At 38.4% G+C, this 12,012-nt stretch overlaps 1 protein-coding gene across 1 annotated transcript in view; it reads left to right on the forward strand.

Moving 5' to 3' along the window:
* Window positions 1-407: 407 nt before the first annotated feature.
* Window positions 408-12,012, forward strand: part of LOC149524546 (uncharacterized) — an 87,298-nt gene continuing 75,693 nt past the window's right edge. The window contains exon 1 of the mRNA XM_089778202.1: window positions 408-513. Within this exon, the coding sequence (XP_089634328.1) occupies window positions 408-513 (106 nt within the window). The remainder of the gene's footprint in view (window positions 514-12,012) is intronic.

Genomic DNA, 12,012 nt, shown 5'->3' on the forward strand with positions numbered 1-12,012 from the left:
GTCTTCTATTCCCACATTTGCCTTGCATGGATTTTTTCACCACTTCCATACTGCAGAATATATCCATATGTTATGAAAATTACATCATTACTACTGCATGCCATGGCCCAAATTAATCTATCCAGGGGCTTATTTGGTCAGACCATGCTAATGTTAGTCACTATATTATTATTAATTAGTATTGTTATTATTATATTAGTAGTAATAATAATAATAAATAATATTTGAGCCCTTCATAAACATTAATGATTTCCTCTGCACAACTTCCTAATGAGGCAGGGATATATTATCCCCATTTTCTACAAGGGGGAACTGAAGCAAAGAGAGATCACTTCAATAGCACTGTGGTTGCGGGGGACCAAGGTGTTGAATTTAAATCCCTTGGCTCTCCAAGTAATCCATTAATCATGGAAACAACTAGTCTGGGCCTTTATATCTGTGCAGAGTCTGGAACTTCACAGATGCTGAGATCTAAACTAGCCAGTCCCAGTGAAGAACTGGATCCTGAACAGGGTATGCTCCTTTGACTTATGTGTCCATTTGAAACATAAATACAGGTTGAAACTTTCTAAACTGGGATTCCATGATCCAGCAACATCCATGGTCTGGCAGGAAGTCCTGGTGGAGGGCCAGAGGCAGGAGCCCTGTTAGGTCTGGGAATCCAGTCCAGTTGGGCTGGCTGCAGGGGGACCTGGAGCCCTGCCAGAGGAGTCCAACTGAGCTGGCAGCAGATATCTGAGGGACCAGTGGTTTCTAGTGGGGCAGTGGTCTGCCAGCCCTGGTACTGGGGCAGTGGTCAGCTGTGGCGGGGCTGGGAGCTCCTGCAGTGGGACTGTAGGCTGCCATGACAGAGTTGGTGAGTCTAGAGCCCAGCACGCCAGTGGGCTGCTGGTGGGGCGGTGGGAAGTGGGGAGCCACCGGGGAGGCTCGTGGCTGCCCAGAGGAGCTAGAAATGACCTCCCCTAGTCCAGCAAAAGCCCTCTTTTGGGACCAGTCAGATCCTGAGGGTGCCAGTCTAGAATGGTCAACCCTGTACATAAAAGAACAAATATTGCCACCACCCAGTAACTGTAGTGCTATTCCTGAGTGAAAGAGTTGCATACACAGTTTAAAAATGTATTAAAGCCTGAAATAAAATAATTCATAATCAAAGTATCATACAAATTTTAATTAATCCTCACAAAATTCTGTGTGGTAGGCGAGAATTATTGTTCTATTTTTCAAATGCAGAAACAAGAACATATGGATTAAGTGATTCTCACAAAGTCTAGGTCTAGACCAGGAATGTAATCCCTGATTCCTGTTCCTGCACCATCACAAGAAAAGTTATTCCGTGTTACTGATCAACGATCTGAAAAAGTGGGCCAGGAAATACAATTGTATTAACTTAAAAAAATGAAAAGCTGTGAATAAATCAGTTGGCTTATGGGGAAGAGGATGTTGCTTGAGACCTCTCAATTCCATACATGTGATTTCATTAATCTTCCAACTTCTCTGATTTTCCAAGCTTTATTGTTAAAATAGGACCCCAAAGGTAGTGCCCTTCCAGTTTAGTATAGTTGTTTATCTGTTGGTTTGTGTAAGTATAACTTTCTGTTGCTTGTTTTGGCCTAAAACCTAGACTGTGGCTGATTGCTAAGAAACTTGAAAACAAACAGAGGCTTTTTAATTTTAAAATCTTTTCATTCACCTTCGCACTGAAGTTGAGTCAAAAAAATGATCGATGGGGTTCTGCTAATCACACTGCACTCTCTTGCAAACCAGGGCCAGCTCTTAATTTTTTGACTTAGAAGTAAGATTTCCAGCAAAGAGAGAAAACCAATTCGATTTGCGTGATTACCTGATTTTATGATGGATTGGGGTGTTCAAAATGTTAAATAGAAAGCGAAGCTTGATTCTGCTAGTGGTTCCACGTGAATAGATCTTTGTGCATATGTGGAGCCTCATTGAATTTCATCCTGAGTTGGTATTTTGAGTGTGAATCTAGGCCATCATTTCCTGAAGTAAGTCTTCTTGAGACATTAAAAAAGCTGGTTTACATATATTTTAAGCAGAGTTTATTCTTATTTAATATTATTTATTCAAATATCTCTTTAGTTCCACTGGATTCAGGTCTTATACAATTGACATCTTTGGAGCTTGATGCCTTATTAAGTAGTAGTCATGGGCTATTTTAACTCACCTTAATGTCTCTGATTACATGGAACATATTTGTAAAGTAGAGCTTATGTCTGATTTAGATGGTGTAATGGAACAAATAGGTATTATATTGTATTCCTCCTCAAGGTAAGCTAGGATGGGTAATTTAATTTCCAAGGCGACAAATTATCTTATCATGAGTGAGCAAGCAATTTCTTTCCTGCAATAAACTAAGTGGGCACAGACAGCTCTAACCAGATGAAATCATTATCCTTTTAAAAGCAGAAATGTTGAATAAAGGTAATTTTCTCAGCCTTACTTTCTCAGTAGATGGTAGTTTAGTAAAACCTGCACACTGTAGCCTTAGGTAAGATCAACATGGTTAACCCTTCCAGTGGGAGAAAAATAAATAGGCTTGCCTTCAGCAGACACTGTGAAAATCAACATTTTGTAGAAACAAACACAGAACAACAAAAGGCAGAAACACTTAGGTGAGGGAAGGAAATGTTTTCCGTTAAAGAGTTTTGGCATATTCATAGGGGAACACACCATATTGTGAATGAAATATTAGACTACTAAAAAAATAGAATAAAATTCATTAGCATAGCATCTTAGCAGATCAGTAAGTTATACACATAAATTTGAAAACAAATAGTCCTATATATTTATAAGCTTCAGGGGGTAGCCAAGTTAGTCTGTACAAGACAAACTTAAAAAAAAACAACTAATGGTCTGGTAGCACTTTATAGACTTATAAAACATGTAGATGGTATCATGAGCTTTCGTGGGCACAGTCCACTTCTTCAGATGACTGGAGTTTTGAGTTTAGGATGTGCAGACCCAAAATAAATAGGGGAGAAAGGAGAGGGGGAAAGGAAAAAAAAGGAGGGGGGCAGGAAGCAAAGATCAGAGGGTATGAAAATATCAAAGGGAAAAACAAGTAGGCAGAACTGAAAATCTATAAGCATCTGAAGATTGGATAGTTAAAAGGAAGCAGAGAAGAATCAAAGGGTAGCAATAGATAGGAAGGGTACTAACGCAAGAATCTACACAAAGACCTGTTGGCACCTAAATGGAATGTTAGGTTGATAATGTCCCAGCCAAGCTCTAAGATACAACCGGATTTGCTCCGATCCCACAGACAGAAGCAAACACCTACAGGATCCATATAGACCATTTCTAAAACTGAAATACCTACCTAGAGAAGTGGAAAAAAAATTCAGAGCCAAAAAAGTACCCAGACACGAACTACTTCAAGACAGACCCAATAGGGAAAATAATAAAATTCTACTTGTTATTACCTAGAGTCCACAACTCAAAACCCTCCAACACATTATACACAATCTGCAACCCATCATGGGAAATGAACCCTCACTCTCAGAGGCCTTGGGGGGAAAGTCTATTCTCACTTACAGACAACCCCCCAACCTGAAACGAATTATTTCTGGTAACCATGCTACACAACCACATCATAAGCATCCAGGAACCCAGTCCTCCAATCAGCCACGGTGCCACTCTGCCAACATATCTGTACAAGTGAATTCATTACTGGAGCCAACAACATAAGCTACCAAATCAGAGGATCATTCAACTGCACATCCAATAATTTGATCTATGCCATCAAATGCCAGCAATGCTTCACTGCTATATATATATTAGACAAACTGGACAGTCCCTACAGGAAAGAATCAATAGACACAAATCAGATATACATAAAGGGAACATACAGGAACCTGCTGGAGAGTACTTCAATCTACCTAATCACTCTTTTAAAAGATTTCCAGGTGGCTGTATTGTCACAAACCAGTTGCACTAGTCTAATACACAGAGAGGTGTTGGAATTACAATTCATCCACAAGTTGAATTCTCATACTGATGGCCTTCTCAATCGAGATAAGGGATGGCTGGGACATTATCAACCTAACCTTCCATTTATGTGCCAACAGCTCTTTGTGTAGATTCTTGCATTAATACCCTTCCTATCTATTGCTATCCTTTGATCTTTATCTGCTTTCTTTTAACTATCCAATCTTCAGATGCTTATAGATTGCCAGTTCTGTCTACTTGTTTTTCCCTTTGATATTTTCAACATATTCCAATATTCTGGGGAAATTGAGACTATTTTTTCCTGTTTGTTGATCACATAAATGTATTTTATTATTCTTAATTACTTTCTAATTAGACTTTAATTATACACTTTTATAAAATATACTTAGTCACCTATGTCACGTAGTATTGTTTTTTCTCCCTGACTGGCTCAATGAAATGTCTGAAAGAAGGGAAAAAAATGAATGATGAACACACTGTTGGAATATATTTGCAAATGAATACCAGAAAGTGATGCACACCTATAAATATTCCTGCACATTTTCATGAATATAAACTGGAGGTCCAAGTATTCCTGAATAATAAATAATATGAATGAGACCACAGATAACAATGGAATGAACTCACCTCTTTTATGGAAGAGAATGTTCAGGATTTGTTTTATTGAGCAAACTCTAGAAGGGACAGACATTCTATTTTGTCCCACCGCTTATATACTCCACAGTAATGCTTGAAGGACCATTCCTGAAGTAAATTTAATGAGGGAACCCTGTATTAAGTGAAAATATACATACTTAATGTTTAAATTAAGGTTATTTTATCTATTGGGAGAATTTTTAGTGAGAAGCTATTAACAAAACTACAGTGATCCAGAAGTTAGTTTTCTGTTTTGATTTATGTTATGCACAAGCTCCTTAGCTTTCATTTCATATTGTTCTAGGAGCCTTGAAAAATGTTTATTCATTCAGAGTTGTTTTTAAACAACTATATTTGTGAGATGTTGTTACCTAAATCACATTGTATTTTACATAACTCAGTGAAAACTCAAGACTGAATTGTCCTTCACCTTCTTTTGTGTCCCAAGAACCATCACAACAGGGATACTTGAAAATACTGAGGTAACCATATGTACTTAAAGAAAGAACTGATAAGTGTTAAAGGGAGACTATTATACAAGCTCTTGCAAATCTGGGGGCAGATTCTGGACAATTACACATGCTATAACTGGACTATTCATATAAAGCAATCTCATAGCCAATGTAGCTTAAGAAGTATAGGTTAAACTTCTCTAAACTGGGATTCTCTTGTCTAACAACATCCGTGGTCTGGCATGGATGTTGGAGGACCAGAGAGCCCTAGTGGAGGGCCAGCAACAGGGCTATGACAGGGTTGGGGGGTCAGAAATGACCTTCCCTGGTCTGGCAAAATTCCTCATCCAGGACTGGTCAGGTCCAGAGGGTGTTGGACCAGGGAGGTTCAAACTGTATCTTCAGTGTGAAGTGGTACCTGATAGATTCAAGACTGGCATAACCAATGTTTTGTCTAATCTTTTTTCCATCTGTGTGTGGATTTCTACCATACGTGGTTGGAATAAATATTTTTGTGTGCAATGAGGCATGTGTGAATGTATACCAGTTGTGGAAACACAAACATAGCTGTGGTTCTTTGATAATCAGCAGGGTGGCATTGGAATCTCTCCTGAATGTCCATGTAAAAGTGAACATAAATAATTTTATTTTGTGCCCTTTTACACATTTTCTGATATAGTGAGTGTAGTTGGCAAGAGTAAGTCTCAAGTCCAACACTGAGTTCCCAAAGTACAAAGGATGCTACACAGGTATCTGTCAAACACAAAGGCTATTTCTACACTCGTGGCTACTTGTGCGAGTAATATGCAAATGAGGCTAAGCATGGAATATCGCTGAGCCTCATTTGCATACCTAATGAGCCACCATTTTTTTCAGAAGAGACTCTTGCGCAAGAAGGAGTGTCTACACTGCCCCTTCTTGCGCAAGAAAAACCCTCTTGAGCAATGCCGTTCTTCCTGTCAAGTAATAAGTGTAACGGCATTGCTCAAGAGGGTTTTTCTTGCACAAGAAGGGGCAGTGTAGATGCTCCTTCTTGAGCAAGAGCCTCTTCTGAAAAAAATGGTGGCTCATTAGGTATGCAAATGAGGCTCAGCGATATTCCATGCTTAGCCTCATTTGCATATTTCTCGCACAAGAAGCTACAAGTGTAGACATAGCCAGACAGTTTATTTCTTGACAGCTAACAGCTGTGCCCCATAAATGGAAGAACAACATGACAAAGAAGTGGCATATCTTACGTCCCTTCCTGCAAGCCTGGGACCCCGGGTAGAGTGTGGATGAAGTGGGAGGTTGTCTCAGCTTCCGAGGCGCCGGTACCCAAAGCCCATCGGTGAGGTCTGGCTTGCTAGGCTCTGAGGCAGCCTTAAATACATTTTTCCTGCCTTGTTTGGCAGTTTGGAAATTTCCAGGGTTTACTCATTAGTGCTGATATAGAGCTTAGCTGTTAGTTATCGATCTGGTTCTGATCTGGATCTTCTTGTCCTTTGGCCCTGTTTACGTGATCAGTATGTTAGGGTAAACAGAATTGTTTATGCGTTCTTGTCCTTTACCCATATCTCATACTTATTCTTGCTATACTGGCAACAATGCTTATCTTAAAAGGCATATGTTCCCAAATACTTGCTTCTGGCTCATCAGATATAGGGAAAAGGGAAAAGGGGGAAACAATGCAGGCCTCACCACCCCTAAACTATCACGTACAAAGTTTTTCCGCAATTGACTAATACAGGGAGAATACTGGGGAAAAGCAGATTTGATCAGAGTATTTCTAACTTGAGCCATTAACAAACTACTGGGCTACGTCTAGACTGGCCCCTTCTCTGGAAGAGGCATGCTAATTTCAAACTTTGGAATAGGGAAATCCACGGGGGATTTAAATATCCCCCGCGGGATTTAAATATCCCCCGCAGGATTTAAATAAACATGTCTGCCGCTTTTTTTCCGGCTTGGGGAAAAGCCGGAAAAAAGCATCTAGACTGGCGCGATCCTCAGGAATAAAGCCCTTTTCCGGAGGATCTCTTATTGCTACCTGAAAGTAGGAATAAGAGATCCTCCGGAAAAGGGCTTTATTCCGGAGGATCGCGCCAGTCTAGATGCTTTTTTCCGGCTTTTTCCCAAGCCGGAAAAAAAGCGGCGGACATGTTTATTTAAATCCTGCGGGGGATATTTAAATCCCCCGTGGATTTCCCTATTCCAAAGTTTGAAATTAGCATGCCTCTTCCGGAGAAGGGGCCAGTCTAGATGTAGCCCTGGTGTATTGAAATGTCCAAGTATATTTTCCTTTGTCCAGATTCTTGGGTTAAAAACACAATGATTTCTATGAATCTTGCATAATTAGGTGAACATCTTCCTTTGGGATGCTACATGTGTTAAAATTAAACATTTTCTGTTTTTACATTTTTCAGTAAACTTTTTTTTTTTGTCTCATGCTGTTCCTGACAGATACAGCAATTACTTGCACTATCCTTAAAAGGCCTTATTTATTCAATTTATGCATTATGTCGGTCAGGTTTCTGTGAAACCTTTCTACAAGGGGAGGTGTGCTAATGTCAGAGTTGAAAGTTCAAAAACTTTTGAAAATGTTCCTGACAAGTATGGACTTTTAGACAATAGGTATTATGTGCATCTCCTGAGGATTCCCTAAGAAGTTAATGCAAATTACTAAACTTTGGTTATGCCAAACCCAGTTGTGTGCTTTGAAGGACTAAAACCTACCAAAGCCTAGAGGCTGAAGTTGAGGGGTATCGTCCAGTAAGCCATTTAGAATGCATATAGGAACTTTCATTCTAAACTTTCATTTCATTTTAAATGTTTTCTCCTAAGCTTTTATCTTAAGAATAAATTTGCTTATTTAGACAGAACTCTGCCACAGCTTAAAACAGTAGTCAGTTCCCTGGCCACACCTCTTGGAGAGAAAACAAACACAGTCACTGGACTGCTTAGGGACTCTGCTTTGTGGGGAATATCAGTTTAAATTCCAGAGAGAAGTGAAGCCAGGTAGTAAGTGAATGCCCTTGATGGACCAAGAGAGGAGAAAACAGTTGCTGTGGTCATAAAACTTTAACATTATTATATTGGCATTACTTTTCCTCCAACCCTCCAAATTGGAACGGAAAAGTAAGCAGTTTGATACAAAACAATTTCTCCTGTACAGTCCCCAAATGATTCTTTAATCTAAAAATCCTTACATTAGGTCAGTTTTTTACTGTGAGAGGGGAGAAAAAATGTGCTACCAAAGGATTATGAGAAGATTGGGAATGCCAATAAAATTACATTGGCACCTACTATTTCTGTCTAAAACAAGTTCAACAATATCCTTGCTTGGGGATGTATTAGTTTTCCCCCTCAGAACTCTATTATTCAGCTACATGGGCATTTTTTGAAGGGCAATGTTGCATAAAGCAAGGGGTTCTTTCAAGGCCTGTATCATTTCTTTCATTTCTCCACATAACAATGCATTCTTTTTGTAGGCTCAGGGTAGAGAATTCTTTCAGAAAGATGACAAATTGCTTCTAATAATGATTTGCATAAAAAATGCACAAGTATGTTACAAAGTAAATATTGGGATGTGTCTTCTCTTTTTTGTGTGCTACTGAAAAGGAACCCATGGCATTGACTGATGCAACTTTCGGAACCCTTTTGCATAATTCATTTGTATGTATTTTATTTTGTTATTAATTTATAAATGTGCTTATCAACGCCTTCAAATACTTGTGCAATGCTGAAAACTCAATGACAGTTTGACACTATGCCATTAAAGGACTCAAACTTCCACCACACAAATAAAAGATGACACATGCTCTATTTTAAACTTTCGCTTTTAAAAAGTTTCAGTTTACTTTTAAATCCCCTACAAAGGATATCTGAAATTCCAGTTATTTCCTATTCTAAATCTAGAACAATGCTGATGTATATCATTTTAATGTGGATAAATAATAACATTTTAATAGTGATCACATGAGTCTAAATATGTAGTAAACATATAAAATAAAAGGATCTTTGAAGGTTAGCCTGACTGGTAATGCAGCTTATATCTGAGATTGCCTGCCACTTTCTATTTTAAATTCCTGTTTCCGGTTACTTTTTATTTAGCTAAACCTTAACGATTTTAACTTTAGCAGTGCAAATTGTGTATCTTATTTTGAGTGTAGGGTGCTTGTAGATGCACCCTGAAATGGAATGTGAAAAGAGTAGGAACCAGAGAGGTGGTGCGAGGAAAGTGGAGGGGAGAAAGATCTGCTGAAGAGCCAGAGGAAATCTATGCCTGAGGCAGGGAGTTGTGTGGGACATTGACACTGGATGAGGAGCACAGAGAAGAGAGCTGGGGATTTTGAGTAAGTGGGATAGAGAATATGGACAGTAGGGGAGACATATAGGATGAGGAGCCAGGAGGAGTAACTGGGACTGTCTGGGCAAGGAAAGAGTGGGACTGGTAGTGGGGGAACTGGAACGGGGATAGAGAGTCAGGAGACTAAGACTTTCTAGGCAAGAAGTTTCGAATGGGGAACAAAAAGTTGAGACATGGTAACTGGGATTAAATAAATAAGGAGAAAAAAGACAGGGTGAATGAGACAAGGCAGACAGAATCCAGACAGGGGGGAATGGGCAAAAGAGTGTCTCCACTAGCACACTCTTCAATGCTAGAACTCAATTCTAACTCTTACCATCCCTTGGCTGCCAGGAAATATCTGTGAAACCCACGGGTAAAGTATCCTTTCCCGTATACTGCTGAGCCACATAGAGGATGAGAACTTACTATCGCTATCAGTTATTATGTTGATTCAGGTGGCGGCATATGCAATGGACTGAAAAATTCGGATCCTGCCAGTGACTTATGGGGATGTTACTAGGATGCCATGTGGTGATTTTTTTGTTTAATTGTTTTTCCTTTTTAAGAAAACATACACACATACACATTAAAAGAACATTGTTAAACGTTATAGTGTTAAGCACTCAGAGGTTAGGAAGTGTCAAAAATAACTTTATCTATTCAAACTTAATTCAGCCTCTTTGTGCACGTACATTATAAAATTTTCAGTAGTGGTGGATGATTTTTTTTTTTTGCAAACAGTAATATTTGGAGGCCAACAAAATTATTAAAGAACTGCCTAAATGTGGCATGTAATTTCAGCTGAAAATTGAACACTTAATCTTGTCTTTTACAAGAGTGCTTAGTTTAGAAATGTAGCTAATTCAAAAAAGAAAATGTAAACCATCTCAAAACCAATGTGAAACAAAGAAAAATGTTTCAAGTACAGAAAATTGCTACTTTCAACTCAAAATTGCTTTTTTCTTTGAATGAGAAAAAATGAAAAATTGTTTGAACAAAGCAAAAGGGTTTTTTTTTCAGAATGTTTAAGTGCGTAGCAAATAAGGAAAGACAACAAAAATTAAAAGCAAATATTTTGAATATCTGCTCCTTAAATAAACACTATCCATCCTGTAGGAAAAAAAATAGTATGTATTTCTCTAATTAAAGATTGCATCACAATGCTTATGCACAAGGTATGTGTGTATGGAGGGTGGATTATATTTGCTTGACTTTACAACCTTAATGCTTTTATTTCAATCTGGCTTATGTATGTGTGTATGTGCATTTTTCTGTGAATCTGAAATGTGTGTGCAAAGAAATCTATATGATGTGTCCATATTAGTGAAGTTATTAATGATACTTTCTCCAGGAAGTAACAATGCCTTCTGTAACACAAGTCAGGGCTCTTCACCTTACCACTTTGTTTAGCCATCTCCATGTGAAGAGTTTGATATTATAAATAGTTAAACCCTGATTACCAGGGTTTGGGAATAAGTTCATCTGCTCCATTCAATTCTATTTCCTGTTAATAGTGCATCCTAGGTCTTTTTAGATAGTGAATTTATTGTTATCCTTCATGTTAGTTGCTAAAGTTGCACTCACCAAACTTGAGGGCTTCTAATTATGCTGTTCTATGTTCTGATCAGATTCTGAAGCCAATTACACCAGATGTACATCTGTGTAACAGATTGGAAACTCACCTAACATAGCCATTACTTATATATGCAGTAATGGAGATGGGATGACATTCCAGATTATATAGTCAGGCAAAAAAGTTCCAGTTTGGTTTGATGATAAGGTAATTTGGTCAATGACCAGAAAGTGACCATATATGGTATCCTAACCACTATCTGGAAGAATATTTTGCAGTGTGTGTGAGTGAGAGTGGTTGGGAGACAGAGAGGCAGGCATGTTGTTGGCAATAATACACTAGATAGTTCAACCTGGAATAGTCTTTTGGCAGCTGGAATTTATTTCAAACAGACTAGGCCTGCAGGATTCCATAAATTCACAGTAAATGGCAGCACTGATAAAAAGAGGCAAGACTCCCCTCAGGGATAAAAAGACACGAATCACATACACGTTTGAGATGCATAGGTAGTGACATACCTGCTACCCAATCCAGGCATTAAAAATGATTTATTTCTAGTGGGCTATCATAATCATAAGTGACACCAGCGCTAGTCACTGGTGTATTTTACAACCTTATTTATCCATCAAAGATCACCCATGGGTTATAACTTAAAACAAGGAGGTGCTGTATTGGAAGACAGAGACCAAACCCTTTAAAAAGCAATAAACTATCTACTGAAAAGACACCAATACACTCAATTCTATCTCATTTCCATAATGCCTCACAAATCCTCTGCAATTGAATAATTAGGTCCTATTCTTCCTCAGACCAGAATAAATCTAAGGTCATACCCCTGATGTCCTTAGAGAGGCACCAATGTAACTAAGTGGAAAAGCAAGATCAATATATTTAAAGAAATGACTAGCAGTTAACTTTTACAATGTATTATTACTTAAAATTGTCATAAATAATTATTACATTAACATGTCTTTAATCTCAAGTAATTAAGCTTAAGTAACTACCTCCATCCTCAAGTATATAATTAGAATTGGATTGAAGTCATTGGCAGGTTC

This window comes from Pelodiscus sinensis, chromosome 4, assembly GCF_052426305.1.
Source record: "Pelodiscus sinensis isolate ZL-2025 chromosome 4, ASM5242630v1, whole genome shotgun sequence".
Taxonomy (NCBI): Eukaryota; Metazoa; Chordata; order Testudines; family Trionychidae; genus Pelodiscus; species Pelodiscus sinensis.